Below are 18696 nucleotides of genomic sequence, written 5' to 3'. Positions count from 1 at the left end.
ATGCAACAACAAGTAATATTCTCCAATAAAAGCAATGCAACAGGCAAATCTCACCATTCTACCAAGCCCGCACATCGCCAAATGAAAGTTAAAGTTCGACCTCGCTCGAACTCACAACGGGTTACAATTCAACCTCGCTCGAATCTACACCCTTACGGCTATCGGCCATCGCTAAGTGAAAGTTAAAGTTCAACCTTGCTCGAACTCACAATGGGTTACAATTCGACCTCGCTCGAATCTACACCTATACGACCATCGACCATCACTAAGTTAAAGTTAAAGTTCGACCTTGCTCGAACTCACAATGCGTTATAATTTGACCTCGCTCGAATCTACGCCTTTACAGCTATCGCCAAGCAAAAGGAAAGTTTGACCTCGCTCAAGCTCACAACGGGTTACAGTTCGACCTCGCTCGAATCTACACCCTTATGACCATCGGTCATCGCCAAGCGAAAGGAAGGTTTGACCTCGATCGAACTCGTAAGAGGTTACAATTGGACCTCGCTTGAATTTACACCCTTACGACCCCCGACCATCACCAAGTGAGTAAATCTCGACCCTGCTCAAGTTAACAAATCGATGTTCAATCTCTCTTGAACCCATCATTGGTCACAATTCGACCTCGTTCGAATTCTCACCCATGCGATCCCTGGCCACCACCAAGCGAAAGTGACCTCGCACAAGTTGGCGAGATGAAGTTCGACCTCACTCGAACTAACAAGTCAAATGTGACTTCGCTTAAAACTAGTATGACAAAATTTTACCTCGATCAAATTAACAAATCCAAATTGACTTCGCTCAAAATTTTCTAGACGAGATTAGATACTTCTCGGGTTAACAATGTCAAGTTAAAATTAGCGAGTCGAATTCGATCCTAATCGGATCAGCTACCAGAAGTCAGGGACTTATTGCGAGAAAATCCAAGAAATTTGAAAGGGAAAAGAGAAGGAAAAGCCAAAAACATACGAATGAAGACAAACCGACCATTTCATTCAAAGAAAAGATATCTAACAAATGGCCAAAAAAAGGGGTCCCCACCCGACAACAACAAGAAAAACTAAGTACAAAAAGCTATAAAAATTTCACTCGGCCTCATCGGAAGGAAGCCCATCTTCAATCTCATCACCCCCACCGGCCTCCGTTATTGTAGGGTCATAACTCCAGGCAAGACGAGCCTCGCGTGCCTTGACCCGAGCATCTTCAAAAACGGCCTCAGGAACTCTCCCCGTCGTCCACAAACCTATATATATATATCTCTATCTCGTTAGGCCTCAGCATGGACCCATAGCTCATATAAACGGCGGGGGACAGCGACAAGGGCAGATTCTTGAGGGCGGGCCTGAGCCAATAGCTGTGCCTTCTCGGCCTCGAGAGCCGTAACTCGATCTCCTAGGCTTGAAGCATCCCTCTGCTCCTCGAGTCGTGCTTCCCTCAGTGTGGCCGTTTCCCTCTCAACTTCCTGCTCAGACCTGAGAATACGGAGAATGTCTTCCAGCTCTACCACCCTCGCCAAAGCCGCTACTCGAGCTCCCTCGGCTCTTTCCAACTCGGCCACCTTCATTTCTAGCTCAGACACCTTCTCTATCCACTCTGCACTTAGGTTGGCGACTTTAGCGACATTCTGCTCAAGCTCGGCTCGCAAAGACAACACCTTCTCCTAAAGGTCCTCGCATTCCACTGCAAACCCTTTGCCCACCTCGAGCTCATCGTCTTTGGCACTAAGCAGCTCCTCGAGCTCGCTATATCTACGGATAGACCGCAGCAGATCCTCGTCCCTTTTCTCCAACTCCTCCCTGACAGATTGAGTACTAATGCCCGCCCTAAGCTGCTCGTGCATCTCAAAACACCTGTTGCGATACCGATGATACTTCTCGGCCATTTTTAGAAGGACTTCGGCCCGTGTCTCGGCCTTATAAGCACTCTCGATCTCTAGCATGTAAGTCTAACAAAAAAAAGAATCAGCGAAAGCAAAGGGCACAAAACAAAGAAAATACCAAAAGGAAACTACCTCAAGGCCATCCCAGCCACACCGCATGACAAACTAGGATACTGATCTCCCGAAAAGATCTGCTTTGGGCGGCAGAACACAGAAGGTCAAACTGAGGCACCAAATCCACCGTGTCATCCAACAGGTTAAAATCTGACGGGATTTTGAGCACACGGGAAGGGCCTTCCGCCCTCACATCGACCCTAGTAAATCCTTCCTTGAACATCCTCATATCCTCAGGATCGATGTCAGAATTGGATTCATAATCCTCTACCACTACGCCCTTCAACCTCTCACTAGCCGAAGATGGGGTACATGCCGGCCGAGACATCGATGGGCCGCTAAGAATAGTAGTGGCAGCCTTAGAACTCTGTCCCCCTGCTGCATCAGCCTTTGCCATGCCTGTAATGGGCATCGTCTCCATACCTAGGATGGCACCACCACTGATTTCAGGCACCGCCAAAACTAGGTCGCCCCTTGAGGGCGTTTCAGCCGAAGATTCCCCTTCTAACACTATCCTCCACCTCTTTGATGGAGCCTCTTCGCCACTGCCACGAGAAGGTTCGCCCATTGAACGGACTGTGGGGACTAGAATCTCTGACCTAGGAGCAACCTCCAAACGAACGGGTTCGATCGTGGATGCGGTCCGCCGAGCAACCAAACTTTGGTCGTCCTCGTCCACAGTTGCTCTTGGTACGGGCCGGGCAGAGGAAGCCGGTTGACAGAAAGCAAGGGTAGGAGCCCTTGCCCTTCTCGCTCCTCTCCGACCTGCCAACGAGAAATTCGATCAAATAAAGATAAGATAAAGAAAAGGACGGAGCATAGAATAAAGCGACTAAGTCCGAAATAAGCCGACTTACTAGTGAAAGGTTTGCATTCAAACCTCTCATGAAAAGGCGCCTATTCGTGGATCCCCATAGTGTAGGGTAGAATCGCGCTCACCCATTCACAAATTTTGGCAACTTGCAGAGGAGGCACCCTCTCGGCTGCGAAAACAGAAAACACTACAGTCACTAAAGAGAGACGACCAACAACCATGTTCAAAAAAGATGTAATGTAATAAAAGGAAAGGGAGACTTACAGGTGATATTCCACGCCTCAAGAAACCTGCAAGGTTCGACACCACGTGCTTTGTTCGGACGTAGAAGGAATTCTCCCAAAAGTGGCGGTTGGTCTTGTCATCCATCTTCGCCACCAAACCCTTGGTTCCTCGGTGGCGTAGGTGAATCAGCGTTCCCCTAAGAAAATGAGGGGCGAAGAGATGAAGCATGTGTTGTGGAGAAACTTCCCGATCGGCTAGCTCCGCGTACTTGCTAAGCATAAGGAAGAGCTTGTATATGTACGAAGAGCGTAGAGCGGGACACACCTCGTAGAAGCGACAGAAATACACCGCCAACGAGGGAAGGGGAAGTGTGTATCCAATGACAAATAGATATGCGTAGAACGCGCGTAGCCCGAGCGGTGTATATGCACTATGTCCTGACCCGCCGGAACTAGTTCAATGTGATCGAGAATCCCCCATTTGGCTTTGAATGTCGTAAGCGTCGCTACATCCATCGACGAGAGGACAAGTTCCGGCTCATCCCCAGCAGGGCTATTTAATCAGTCCTCGCCTTCCCTGGATAGAGAACTACCTCATCTATAGACAGAAAATCTCGTCCTCCATCGGACCCACTCCCTCTTCGATTAGGGGTACATTATTTTCTAGTACCGATACACCGACGACTCTATCAAGATTGGAAGATGCATTAGCCATTTTTTCTTTGATTGAGAAAAACAAGAATGTTAAAGGAAAAAAGTAGCGGTCACAAGAATTTCTAACAGAAATAGAAATATGAGAAACTGATGAAGAAGAAGAATAAGAAGAAGAGTTGCAAAAACCTCTCTTGAGCGATTAAGAAGCGTAACATTCAAATGGAAGATTCTCCCCTATTTATAGGGATATAAATGGCCCGAGCGGGAAAACCAAATGCCGCCATTTAAAAAATGGAAAGGGCATGGGAAAAGATGCTATGCATAGAAAACGTGCGTCATAATGATGCATGAGAAGTATTAATGACATTCTGAACTAACGTAACGGTCATACGCAACTCTCGAAACGTCACGTCGCTACCTCGCCACGAGGTGCTCGCCTCTCGTATAAAGTGCTCAAATTTCTCATAATTTTTAAATTGGCAGAGTCTGCCTATCGAGCTCACCAAGAAGCGACCCCAACAGGCAGAGGGACTAATTGTATGGGACAAAATCTGACCAGACAAGAATCTGCGTGGAAAGGGATGGCAAAACTTTACTTGGGCCAAAGTCATCTCCATACAATGCTATAATGACACGTGCCTCGGCCACGGCCTAGGTCATGTATTCAAAACGCTTGAGCGGTGAACTGGATGTTATGGCATTTCAAAGGGTCAACCCATAATATAGTCAAACGATTTAAGTACTATGGTTAATGGCCATTGGGTAAAAGAGAAGACCTAATATATAAACTAAGTGAGAAGAAGAAGAAAGGGGGCTGAAAACAAATCCACACACAGACATGTTCTCTGAGAGGAAGAGGGATCTTCATCTTTCTGTCTCCCCACGATGGAGAAAGAAGCAAGAAAGCTCAGATCCTCAATATATATCGTTAGTCTCATCATATCAAATGTATGTGGTTCTACCTTGTTAAAGATCGGTGACCCTTTTCCTCTATGGATTCTTCATTGTTGTTTAATGTCATGAAAATCACCATCATTTTCTTATATAATGGATTTTAATCAATGTTATAATTAAATCTTATTCTTGCTTTATTTACTTAATCGTATCTTCTATCTTAGATCGAGGGTAAATTATCTTTGGCTATGTAGGATTTACCTAAAAGCTTCTTATTTAATTAGTTCAACAAAAAAATCTAAATCTTTTTGGACGAACAAATCTCTCCTTGAGAAATTCATGGTTTTATACTTTGTCATAATAAATATGGTTCAAAATTAACCGAATATTCTTGTTATATCACAATTACTTTACCAAATTATGTTACATGAGGGTTCTTCTTCAACAATTTACATTAATTCTTTTTTTATATATAATAGAACTACAAGGGTTCACCATCATCTTCTTATATAACGGGATTTAATCAATGTTATAGTTAAATCTTGTGCTTACTTTGTTTGCTTACTCGTATCTTCTATTTTAGATCGAGGGTAAATTTTCTTTGGCTAGGATTTACCTAAAAAATTCTTATTTATTTGGTTCAACAAAAAGTCTAAATCTTTTGGTTGAACAATTTGGCGCCGTCTGTGGGGATTTTCTAGCAGAAATTTTAGTTTCCCCTAGATCTAAAGTCAGCTAGAGTTGCAATCCCCGGTTATCGTAACCTCGCCCTTTCATTTACAAACACCAACTTGAGAACTTCGTAGGCATGCTTTTAAAATAACCGAACCAGCCAGGGTAAGATCTTTGCATGAAATCAAAGTCCGATATATATACAAAATCCACATCTTGCTGAAGCGATGGGTTTGGCACGTCATGAGTATGAGCTGCCAAAGTGGAATTATGGCCACTACGCACTGAGCACGTCCACAATCCTATTTGCTACAATAACATTAGATACCGATCTATACTTCATGCGCATTGCCCCCATAAGAAATGACAATAGCCTATTGTATGATTCTTTGAAGTAACAAGCTTGTCCTACCAGTATGTATGAAATATAATTTATGCTTCATTTATTTCTATGCACGGATGGGAATGGATCGGGACTCAAGTTCGAGATCCCAAAGTAAGTTATCAGTCCGTAAGAAGTCCAAACTCGACTAATGACGGAGCTAAGCACAAGGCTACCAAATCTGAAATCGTCATTTGAGTACGGGACTAAATGAGTCGTTCTACGGTTCCCCACTCACCTTGCTAGCCAATCAGGTCAAGATAATGGATGACTTCGTTTGGTTTTAACTTGTTATTTTCCCTTCTTTCTGGATTGGGATAGGAACATGAGCACTCTCGCAGATGCGCGAACAAGGAACAAATGCTACCAAAATAATACGCTAGGAAAACGTTCCACACTGTACCATATTGCGAATAACAGACAAATGGCTCAGAACAAGCCGACATTATTAAGAAACAACCTCCACAACCTGGGACTGGGAGGTGAACCCATGGAACATACAGTCTCTCCAACACAGGCAGAACATAAGCACAAAAATCTTGTACGTATGCTCGCCATGGAAATCCTATGCCGGTTCAGCCTACTAAATATTACGAATCACGCTCGAACTTCGTTCGAATTAATCAAGTCCCAGGGTGCCTAGAAGCACATGCAACTAAATTCATCGCCCGTCTTGTCAATGAAGGGACTAGATAGACTGGGACTCACCCCGACACACAATACTCTCCAATGAAAGCAAAATTAAATAAACCGGGACTCACCTCGACGCACTCATAAATGATGCAGCAACAAGTAATATTCTCCAATAAAAGCAATGCAACAAGCAAATCTCACCATTGCACCAAGCCCGCACATCGCCAAATGAAAGTTAAAGTTCGACCTCGCTCGAACTCACAACGGGTTACAATTCGACCTCGCTCGAATCTACACCCTTACGGCCATCGACCATCGCTAAGTGAAAGTTAAAGTTCGACCTTGCTCGAACTCACAACGGGTTACAATTCGACCTTGCTCGAATCTACACCTATACGGCCATCAACTATCGCTAAGTGAAAGTTAAAGTTCGACCTTGCTCGAACTCACAATGCGTTATAATTCGACTTTGCTCGTACTATGCCCTTACGGCTATTGCCAAGCGAAAGGAAAGTTTGACCTCGCTCAAGCTCACAACGGGTTACAGTTTGACCTCACTCGAATCTACACCCTTATGACCATCGGGCATCGCCAAGCGAAAGGAAGGTTCGACCTCGATCGAACTCGTAAGAGGTTACAATTCGACCTCGCTTGAATTTACACCCTTACGGCCCTCGGCCATCACCAAGTGAGTAAATCTAGACCCTGCTCAAGTTAACAAATCGATGTTCAACCTCGCTCGAACCCATCATTGGTCATAATTCGACCTCGTTCGAATTCTCACCCATGCGATCCCTGGCCACCACCAAGCGAAAGTGACCTCGCACAAGTTGGCGAGATGAAGTTCTACCTCTCTCGAACTAACAAGTCAAAGGTGACTTCGCTTAAAACTAGTATGACAAAATTTGACCTCGATCAAATTAACAAATCCAAATTGACTTCACTTAAAATTTTCTAGACGAAATTAGATACCGCTCGGGTTAACAAAGTCAAGTTAAAATTAGCGAGTCGAATTCGATCCTGATCGGATCAACTACCAGAAGTCAGGGACTTATTGCGAGAAAATCCAAGAAATTTGAAAGGGAAAAGAGAAGGAAAAGCCAAAAACATACGAACGAAGACAAACCGACCATTTCATTCAAAGAAAAGATATCTTACAAATGGCCAAAAAAGGGGGCCCCCACCCGACAACAACAAAAAAAACTAAGTACAAAAAGCTATAAAAATTTCACTCGGCCTCATCGGAAGTAAGCCCATCATCAATCTCAGCACCCCCACCGGCCTCCGTTATTGCAAGGTCATAACTGCAGGCAAGACGAGCCTCGCGTGCCTTGACCCGAGCATCTTCAAAAATGGCCTCAGGAACTCTCCCTGTTGTCTACAAACCTATATATATATATATATATATATATATATATATCTCGTTGGGCCTCAGCATGGACCCATAGCTCGTACAAACGGAGGGGGACAACGACATGGGCAGATTCTTGAGGCGGGCCTGAGCTAATAGTTGCGCCTTCTCGGCCTCGAGAGACGCAACTCGATCTCCTAGGCTTGAAGCATCCCTCTACTCCTCGAGCCGTGCTTCCCTCAGTGTGACCGTTTCCCTCTCAACTTCCCGCTCAGACCTGAGAGCACGGAGAGTGTCTTCCAGTGCTACCACTCTCACCAAAGTCACCACTCGAGCTCCCTCGGCTCTCTCCAACTCGGCCACCTTCATTTCTAGCTCAGCCACCTTCTCTATCCACTCTGCAGTTAGGTTGGCGACTCTAGCGGCATTCTGCTCAAGCTCGGCTCGCAAAGACAACACCTTTTCCTAAAGGTCCTCGCATTCCACTACAAACCCTTTGCCCACCTCGAGCTCATCATCTTTGGCACTAAGAAGCTCCTCGAGCTCGCTATATCTGCGGATAGACCGCATCAGATCCTCGTCCCTTTTCTCCAACTCCTCCCTAACAAATTGAGTACTAGTGCCCGTCCTAAGCTGCTCGTGCATCTCACAGCACCTGTTGCAATACTGATGATACTTCTCGGCCATTTTTAGAAGGACTTCGGCCCGTGTCTCGGCCCTATAAGCACTCTCGATCTCCAGCATGTAAGTCTAACAAAAAAAAGAATCAGTGAAAGCAAAGGGCACAAAACAAAGAAAATACCAAAAGGAAACTACCTCAAGGCCATCCCAGCCACACCGCGTGACAAACTAGGATACTGATCTCCCGAAAAGATCTGCTTTGGGTGGTAGAACACAAAAGGTCAAAATGAGGCACCAAATCCACCGTGTCCTCCAACAGGTTAAAATCTAACGGGATTTCGAGCACACAGGAAGGGCCTTCCGCCCTCACATCGACCCTAGTAAATCCTTCCTTGAACATCCTCATATCCTCAGGATCGATGTCAGAATTGGATTCATAATCCTCTACCACTACGCTCTTCAACCTCTCACTAGCCGAAGATGGGGTACAGGCCGACCGAGACATCGATGGGCCGCTAGGAATAGTTGCGGCAGATTAGGACTCTGTCCCCTACCACAACAACCTTTTCCATGCCCGTAATGGGCATCTCCTCCATACACAGACTGGCACCACCACCGATTTCAGGCACTGCCAAAACGAGGTCACCCCTCGAGGGAATTTCAGCCGAAGATGCCTCTTCTAACACTATCCTCCGCCTTTTTGATGGAGCCTCTTCGCCACTACCACGAGAAGGTTCGCCCGTTGAATGGACTATGGGGACTGGAGTCTCCGACCAAGGAGCAACCTCCAAATGAACGGGTTCGATTGTGGATACGGTCCACCGAGCAACCAAACTTTGGTCGCCCTCGTCCACAGTTGCTCTTGGTACGGGCTGGGCAGAGGAAGTCGGTTGACAGAAATCAAGGGCAGGAGCCCTTGCCCTTCTCGCTCCTCTCCGACCTGCCAACAAGAAATTCGATCAAACAAAGATAAGATAAAGAAAAGGACGGAGCAAAGAATAAAGTGACTAAGTCCGAAATAAGCCGACTTACCAGTGGAAGGTTTGCGTCCAAACCTCTCATGAAAAGGCGCCTATTCGTGGATCCCCATAGTGTAGGGTAGAATCGCTCTCACCCATTCACAAATTTTGGCAACTTGCGGAGGAGGCACCCTCTCGGCTGCGAAAACAGAAAACACTACAATCGCTAAAGAGAGACGACCAACAACCATGTTCAAAAAATATGTAATGTAATAAAAGGAAAGGGAGACTTACGGGTGATATTCCACGCCTCAAGAAACCTGCAAGGTTTGACACCACATGCTCTGTTCGGACGTAGAAGGAATTCTCCCAAAAAGCGGTGGTTGGTCTTGTCATCCATCTTCTCCACCAAACCCTTGGTTCCTCGGTGGCACAAGTGAATCATCGTTCCCCTAAGAAAATGAGGGGCGAAGAGATGAAGCATGTGTTGTAGAGAAACTTCCCAATCGGCTAGCTCCGCGTACTTGCTAAGCATAAGGAAGATCTTGTATATGTACGGAGAGAGTTGAGCCGGACACACCTCGTAGAAGCGACAGAAATACACCGCCAACGAGGGAAGGGGAATTGTGTATACAATGACAAATGGATATGCGTAGAATGCGCATAGCCCGAGCGGTGTATATGCACTATGTCCCGACCCGCCGGAACTAGTTCAATGTGATTGAGAATCCCCCATTTGGCTTTGAATACCATGAGCACTGCTACATCCATCGACGAGAGGACAAGTTCTGGCTCATCCCCAACAGGGCTATTTAAATCAGTCCTCGCCTTCCCTGGATGGAGAACTACCTCATCTACAGTCAGAAAAATCTCGTCCTCCATCAGACCCACTCCCTCTTCGATTAGGGGTACATTATTTTCTAGTATCGGTACACTGACGGCTCAATCAGGATTGGAATATGCACTAGTCATTTTTTCTTTGATTGAGAAAAACGGGAATGTTAAAGGAAAAAAGTAACGGTCACAAGAATTTCTAATAGAAATAGAAATATGAGAAACTGAAGAAGAAGAAGAAGAAGAAGAAGAGTTGCAAAAACCTCTCTTGAGCGATTAAGAGGCGTAACGTTCAAATGGAAGATTCTTCCCTATTTATAGGGATATAAATGGCCCGAGCGGGAAAACCAAATGCCGCCATTTAGAAAATGGAAAGGGCACGGGAAAAGACGTGATGCATAGAAAACGTGCGTCATAATGATGCACGAGAAGTATTAATGACATTCTGAACTGACGTAACGGTCTGACACAACTCTCGAAACGTCACGTCGCTACCTCGCCACGAGGTGCTCGCCTCTCATATAAAGTGCTTAGATTTCTCATAATTTTTGAATTGACAGAGTCTGCCTATCGAGCTCACTAAGAAGCGACCCCAACAGGCGGAGGGACTAACTGTATGGGGCAAAATCTGACCAGACAAGAATCTGCATAGAAAGGGATGGAAAAAATTTACTTGGGCCAAAGTCGTATCCATACAACACTATAACGACACGTGCCTCGGCACGAGCGAGGTCATGTATTCAGAACGCTTGAGCGGTGAACTGGATGTTATGGTATTTCAAAGGGTCAACCCATAATATAGTCAAACGATTTAAGTACTATGGTTAATGACCATTGGATAAAGGAGAAGACCTAGTATATAAACTAAGTGAGAAGAAGAAGAAAGGGGGCTGAAAACAAATCCACACACAGACATGTTCTCTGAGAGGAAGAGGGATCTTCATCTCTCTGTCTCCCCACGATGGAGAAAGAAGCAAGGAAGCTCAGATCCTCAATATATATCGTTAGTCTCATCATATCAAATGTATGTGGTTCTACCTTGTTAAATATCGGTGACCCTTTTCCTCTATGTATTCTTCATTGTTGTTTAATGTCATAAAAATCACCATCCTTTTCTTATATAATGGATTTTAAATAATGTTATAATTAAATCTTATTCTTGCTTTATTTGCTTAATCGTATCTTCTATCTTAGATCGAGGGTAAATTATCTTTGGCTAGGTAGGATTTACCTAAAAGCTTCTTATTTAATTAGTTCAACAAAAAATCTAAATCTTTTTGGCCGAACAAATCTCTCCTTGAGAAATTCATGGTTTTATACTTTGTCATAATAAATATGGTTCAACATTAACCGAATATTCTTGTTATATCACAATTACTTTACCAGATTATGTTACATGAGGGTTCTTCTACAACAATTTACATTAATTCTTTTTTTATATAATAGAACTACAAGGTCAGATAGTCTGTCGTTTAACTTATAGAAAGGCGTAATACATACGGAGACACCTAAAGTTGTAGACACTTAAACTAGGCCTCTTTCCAATTAGACACGTTTCTTAGGCAATTCTCATACCAATTAGACACGTTTTTTGCCGGTGGCATATAGCTTGACTTCAAACCTATTTAGGCACGTGAATGATTCCAATAAGTAATTTTTCCTTTCCCAATTAGACACATAACGGTAACATGGATTGTCAATTATTATTTAAACCCTAATCCCTTTCCCAATTCTTAAATAACCTATTTGTTCGCTTCTCTTCTTCTTAGATTTTTTCAGGCAATTCTCCTTCTATTCTTGTCAATTCTTTTCTTTTCTTTTCTTCTTTCTCTCATTTCTGTTCTCTTCTCGGTATCAATTTATTTCTTTTCTTCTCTTCTTCCTCTCATTTCTGTTGTTGTCGTGTTTATTAATGTCGAATTTATCGGAATCGACAAACTCATAAGTGTGGTGTTTCTCCAAAGTTGAATACTTCTTGGACCCAATTAAACCCAGGTCGTAGGTTTTTTGCTTGCAAAATCGTAAAGGTAAATTGTTTGTTCATAATTTGTAAATTCTGTTTTATGAATTATTTTTTTTGATAAAAATTGATTAAAAGTGTTTTGTGATATTTGTAGAAAATGGGTGGATGTGATTATTTCTGTTGGTATGACGATGAGATGCCTACTCAAGTGAAGAATATAATTTGGGGTTTATTAAATAGAGTCAAAGCTTTTGAAGAGGAGAAAGTTCGAGCAAAAAGAAGACGGATCCTTTTGACGATTGTTGTTGTATTGTTGGTCGTTTTATGGAAACTGTATGACTGATGTACTTTGGTTGTTTTAGGCGTTGTTGATTAATATGTAATGTTGGTGATGTTGCTTTAAACTTCTGTTTTGAAACTGTTGTTGTAATATTTAGCTGTTGTTGCTATAAACTTTTATACAACTGAATTTTGTTATAAAATTCTGAATTTTGAAACCGCTGTTGTAATATACAGCTGCTGAATTTTGAAAGTGTTGTAATACACAACTTCTGTACAAGGCATAGAACCATAAGATGCAGTTTCAAAATGCAGAACATATAGACTGAAGTTGCTGCTCTATAGACTAATTATTCAGAACATAGAGTAACTATTCTGCCAAAACAAACAAAATAAGGTTGAAGTTGTTGCTGCATAACATATATCCAAAACAGAACAATAAGATTACACGACTGAATACAACCATTAAAGTTTAGTTCTTTCAAAAACTAGATCCCAAAATATAATAGGTTGCTGCTACATAACATATAGACAAAATAAGTTCCTAAGATACTACTTCTTGCTGAAGTTTGCCTTCATCTGCTGCAACGGGGATGTTGTGACAGCATCTTGACCTTTCCACCTCAAGCCTCTAACCTTAAAACCAAGGTCAATTCCTATTGGAGCTGCACTCTTATAAGTTGAACCACTTGCCATAACTCGTTGGCTTGATGTTCCGGGCTGTAGTTTGCCAAATAATGAACCTCAATCAGTAAGTTATTTCTAAGTCATATTATAGATGAAATATGTATGAATATATATATTTAGTATTTGAGTTCCACTTGCAGCTGTGTAGATGCCAAAACCAACATTTTTGGACCTTTTTTGTGCTTCTTTTTCAACATCTTCTTTACTTGCACCCTTCCTCTCTTTTGGCTGGTAGTTGCTTTACCCTTTGGAGGAAGTTGACTACCTAATACTCTTCTAGCAGGCCTGCTCGAATCTGCTGAACTTGGTGTTGGTTGGCTTGAGCTTCTAGCTTCATTAACCCTTCTAACCCTTGTTGTATCAAAACACACAGAGTTTGTAGGTTGGCTTGAGCTTCCAGCTGCATCAGGTTGGCTAGCACCTTGTGAGCTTTGGCTACCTTGCTGTGAATGCATCCAATTTTCAGCCTACATAACATTGAGCAACAGATTACATAACAGTGATGGAAACAGATTACTAGATTCATATGAACAATAGGAAACATGTGATGGCAACAAGAAATATTTGACAAGAAACATTTACCTTACAATATCTTTTGTTATGTCCTTGTTGATGGCACTTGGAACATGTCATTTTCACTCAACACTTGGACAACTTTCCATATTTTGTTTTTGGTTCATCTTTACCTTTTCTTCTGTTCCTCTGAGGTCTACCTGACATGGGTTTAGGTTTGGGAGGCTCTATCTTAGGATTGTTGGTTTCAGGCCACATCTTCATATTTGTCATAGGCTGGATGAAATACTTGTATGCTTTTAAGAAGGTATACCTCTTATACCAATGCTCCACTGCCTGTTCAGGTTCTTTGTTTATGTGATAGTATGCAAGAACAACATGTTGACATGGAATACCCCTCAACTGCCAAGCTCTACAAGTGCAAACCTTATCAATCAGATTAACTACATGCTTATGCAGTCCTTCTCCAATCTCAAATCCAACATCAACATTCCAAAGGACAATACATTTTCTAGCAAGCTCTTTGCTATCCTCTAACAATAGCCTTGCCATAGGTGATATATCAGATATCCAAGTATCAGCAAATTTCAACATATCCACTTGCCTAGTCATTATTTTCCTTCTAATCTCCTCCAACATAGTTATAATTGATTTATGCCTAGAAGCTAAAATCCATGAATTAAAGGTCTCACACATATTATTTTCAACAACATCACACTTGGAATGCACTTCAAAATAAGCTCTAACCCATGACTTTTTTGGATAATATAACAAATCCCTACAAATATCCTTACCAAGTTTGTCCATTTTCTCAAGCTCCTCTTTAAACTTAACTTCATAACTATATTTAGAGCACTTCCAAAATTGTTTTCTCCTTTCCTCTCCTTTCCATTTCTTATGCCAATTAGACCAGATATGCCTGGCACACATCCTAAATTCAGCATTAGGTAAAACTTCATTCAAAGCTGCAATAAATCCCTACACAATAATTAATTCAAATTACAACAGCATATTACTACACACAACAGAATACTTAATAGTAGAATTACTTAAGAGCAACAGAATACTAATGAACAGCTAATTACTACAATATCTAGTTACTTAACAACAGAACAGAATACTTACCTTTTGCATATCTGCCATTACAGTCAATCCTTCTCCAGTTCCCAATTGCAAATCATCTTTCAAGTAGTTGGTGAAAAAATTCTAGCTATGTTTTGTCTCCTGGTCCACAACTGCCCATGCTATAGGAAACATTTGCTGATTTCCATTCTTGCCAACAACAACTAGAAGCTCACCTTTACAAGCACCCTTTAAGAAACAACCATCAAAACCTATGATTCTCCTACATCCTTCTAACCAACTTTTCTCCAATGCATCAAAGCACACATAAAAGTAAACAAAGAGATTTTTTCCTGGCTCAGTTTCACTGTCCATCCTTACCCAACATGAGCTACCAGGATTGGTATGTTTTATCATATCAGCATAATCACATAACCTTGCAAACTCCATATTCCAATCACCTATAGACTCTCTGAGAACACGCAGCTTAGTCCTATAACAAATTGTCTTGCCAACATACAATCCTAGCTTGTCCCTACACAACTCATGTATTTCCCATATCCTTATGTGGGGATGCTTAGTTATTTCATCTATGAATTTCTTTGCAACAAACTTTGAAGTGCATAACTTATTCTTGTTTGAAGTATCACATTTGTGTACTGGGTAGTAGTTCTTTACTTTAAAATCACCTGAATCTCTATCAATACAAGCATAACACACCTATTTGCATCTCTTTGATTTACACTTAGCCCTCACCCTATGTGGTTCATTTGGTCTCAATTTAATCTGCACATTGTACTCAATTTCATAATTTGCTAATGCTTTCCGAAACTCTATAGCATTTTCAAAAATCATCCCAAGTTCAAATATAGCAACTTCACAATCAGGATCATACCTGATTTTTCTACTCCTCCTTCTTGCTGGTATATCAACACCAGGAATAGCTTCAGGATCTAACTCTTCTGTGCTATCTTCACTATCAGCCTCTGAACTATCAATAAACTGCTCATCACCACCTAATTTACCTACATATCTTGAAGTCTTGTTTCTTCCAATATCCTCAAATCCTCTGTCAATGCCTGCTTCTCCTAGTGGTATCTCATCTGTTGCAATTGGTTTTTTCCTCTGCTTACCCTACCTCTTGCTCCTCCTTTAGCCCTTAGAGATCTCAATTCATCATCAATATCTGAATCATCTTCTTCAGGAAGAACATCTTCTTCTGATTCACTACTCTTAACATCTGATTGCACTCCATCTTCATTAACATTATGGTCTAGTGGTTCATCTCCATCAGTAGCATTTATAGTTGGTTCAGAAGAATTGTGAGTTGGTTCAGCATCATTCAAAGTTGGTTTGATAGGAGGCTCAATAGGTGGTTCAACAGCATTGTGAGTTGGTTCATTAGGCAGCTCAATAGGTTCTTCAGTATTTGTATTACTCCCAGGTGTTGCCCTAGCTTTAAATTGGTCATTACCACCCCACCTACTTCTGCCCCACATAAAAGACCAACATTTTCTTCGACTACTTCAGGCTGACTCACCCCATGACGCAAATAAACATCTAAAATATTACCATGTTCTAAATTTTTCACAAATTCATATAACTGAAAATCAGAAAAGACTTTGATAAAATCACCATCTTTTTCCTTTTGACAATAAAACCCTTTGATAACTGTATACCCAAGGTCTTTAGCATAAGCAGACAACTCGACAACACTAAAATGGTCTTTATCGATAGCAACAGCAAAATCATCTAATTCCCCTTTGTATATTGGGATAGGTTGCTCGATAAATGAACCCCCGTGGTGAAAGCGAGTAAAAATATAATCATCCTCCATAATATTCCCTTACATAAGACGATAAGGGACCAACACAAAGGAAAATCCCAAAAAAATCCTAGCTTTATCAATAACTTACAAATAAAAAGCCCTAGCTGTAGCAATAGAAAATAAGGTGAGATTTGACCTTGAAGCATTGTAAATACGGTGAGAAATCAATGGAAATACTAGATTCCAACACCATTGACCAAAAGAAGAAGAAACTTAACCGTGGTAGGACCTTTCTTTGGTTTCATCAATGGTAAAAGGAACAATGGTAATATGTTTAGATCATTTTTAGTGGAAATAACACTATATAGCTGAGGTGGACAGTGAGGTGGACAAAAAAATGATGTGTCACGATTTATAATGGTTACTTTTTCCACGTAGACGGAGATTGCAGAACACACGCTTGGTTAATTAATAAGCCAGCAAAAATGTGTCTAATTGGTATGAGAATTGCCTAAGAAACGTGTCTAATTGGAAAGAGGCCTAGTTTAAGTGTCTAAGTGAAAGATCGTGCCAACTTTAGGTGTCTCCGTATGTATTACGCCCTTATAAAAACTAATAAAAATTATTCCTTGCCACAGACATATGACACTATATGCAACTAAAAACTGCTTGCTTGATATATGTGAAAAAGTCAAAAATAGCCAAATTTATAACTGGTAATTAAAAACAATTTCAAAAGTAATTAAAATTTAGCCACTTTTTTATGTAAAAAAAAAAAAATCTTAACAAAAATACCCTTAAAATCTGAAGAAAAAATCGATTTTTTTTACATATGAAATTCCAGCATAATGTGCTAGAATTTCATAATGTGTTGGAGTTCCAACATAATTTGCTGGAATTTTATATGTAGGAATTCCATAATCTAGCATATTATGCTGGAACTTTTCGTGTGCTGGAGTTCCAACATAATATGCTAGAAGTTTATATGCAGGAGCTCCATAATCCAGCATGCTGTGCTGAAACTTTTCGTGTTTCAGAAAAATAATAGTTATTTTTAATGACTTTGCAAACGATGACTATTTTTCACTTACTAGTTTGAAAACTGGCTATTCCGTGCTATTTTCACTTGATATATTTGCTAAGCCCATTTCACGTATTGATTATTCAAGCCCAAGCTTAAACGGGTCAACCCGTTCCATTTTACATTTTTCCTGGCCAACTATGCCACAACCAAAGATTTTTACACGGTATACCCACTCACCCCAAAAAATAGCTGGCAAATGTGTAAAGTGTATAATATATGTATAATTTATGTATATTGACTATCATATGTAATTATATTTGGTTGAGCGGACAAAGAGTTAAAAGCCCTATGCAGATGACCTTATCAGTCTTGAGTATGAAATCCAAATTTCTCTAGTATAAGTTGCAATATACCAGGAGCAAGCAAACTGAGGAATCATGATATATATGAGAAAATGCAAAGTAAATTAACAAAATAATAATTCATATTACTCGTTCTAGGGAACTTCCATATCATAGCAGCCTTTTCGTTTTCCAGATTTTCTTTTAAAAGGCAATTACCAGATTAACCGATCTCGAATAGAATATCAGAGTTCACTTATGCAGAGCTATTAGGTACAGTAGTTAGAGAAGATATTACAATATCCTTTTTGACTATTGGTATGATAATCAAATACTTCAAGAAGTATTAATAATCAAATACTTCAAGAAGTATTAATAATCAAATACTTCAAGAAGATCTACAATATACTTCATGGATATCAAATAAATCCAAGAAAGTCTGCATCATCCTATGTTCGAGAAACACGCTGCTCCAGACCTCAATAATCAGGAGAGAAGAATTAAGGGAGAAACAAAGTTGTACTCATAATTGATAAATACATATACTTTATTCTTTTGTGATTGCAGTTATTTTTCATATGTTGAAAATTAATCGCAAACAATCACTCTTTTGATACCAAATTATAGGTATCAACTAATGGAACAGTAACTAGAGTGAAAGTAAGAAGAAGGAAAAGAGATATGAGAGTAAGAAGAAGAGAGAATTCAGAGAGAGAGAAAGAAGAAATCAGGAGATCCTTCGCATTCAAAAAGTGTGTAGCACACTTACAATTCTCCTATTTATATATCTATTACAAAGGAATTCAAATAAAATGAAGCTAACTAACTTTTCCACCATTACTAATATTTGAAATCGCGGCAACAATTGTGTGAAGAACCTAACTGCTAGCCTACATGGCATCTTAGCTGGCATTAAACTCAGTATCAACTGAAATATGTGTATCAATACCCCCTCGATAAACAACACCCTTGTCCTCAAGGGTGAAGTGTAGAAATCCGGTACGCAAATTTAAAGAAAACTTCGAGGTAGT

The 18696-nt window shown here is 41.0% G+C and overlaps 2 protein-coding genes across 2 annotated transcripts; both read right to left on the bottom strand.

Moving 5' to 3' along the window:
• Positions 1-13596: 13596 nt before the first annotated feature.
• Positions 13597-14613, bottom strand: LOC138868411 (uncharacterized). Its single transcript, XM_070145964.1, has 2 exons — positions 14596-14613; positions 13597-14448 (listed from the first exon to the last, which is right to left on the bottom strand). The coding sequence occupies exons 1-2, from the start codon at positions 14611-14613 to the stop codon at positions 13597-13599; spliced, it is 870 nt and encodes a 289-aa protein (XP_070002065.1).
• A 63-nt stretch (positions 14614-14676) lies between these two features.
• On the bottom strand, positions 14677-16369 carry LOC138868410 (uncharacterized). The gene is made up of 4 exons (XM_070145963.1): positions 16137-16369; positions 15671-16020; positions 15428-15620; positions 14677-15229 (listed from the first exon to the last, which is right to left on the bottom strand). The coding sequence occupies exons 1-4, from the start codon at positions 16367-16369 to the stop codon at positions 14677-14679; spliced, it is 1329 nt and encodes a 442-aa protein (XP_070002064.1).
• Positions 16370-18696: the final 2327 nt, after the last annotated feature.

This window comes from Nicotiana sylvestris, chromosome 5 (assembly GCF_000393655.2).
Source record: "Nicotiana sylvestris chromosome 5, ASM39365v2, whole genome shotgun sequence".
NCBI lineage: Eukaryota > Viridiplantae > Streptophyta > Magnoliopsida > Solanales > Solanaceae > Nicotiana > Nicotiana sylvestris.
The sequence above is the reverse complement of the archived record's forward strand: the minus strand, read 5'-3'. Positions and strand labels throughout refer to the sequence as shown.

Coding starts and splice junctions, on each gene's coding strand:
- LOC138868410 (XM_070145963.1), bottom strand. CDS start 16,369: ATGGAGGATGATTATATTTTTACTCGCTTTCACCACGGGGGTTCATTT. Junction 16,021..16,136: donor AAAGTCTTTTCTGATTTTCA/GTTATATGAATT, acceptor TATGTGGGGCAG/AAGTAGGTGGGGTGGTAATG. Junction 15,230..15,427: donor AGGAGGAGTAGAAAAATCAG/GTATGATCCTGA, acceptor TTGTATTGATAG/AGATTCAGGTGATTTTAAAG.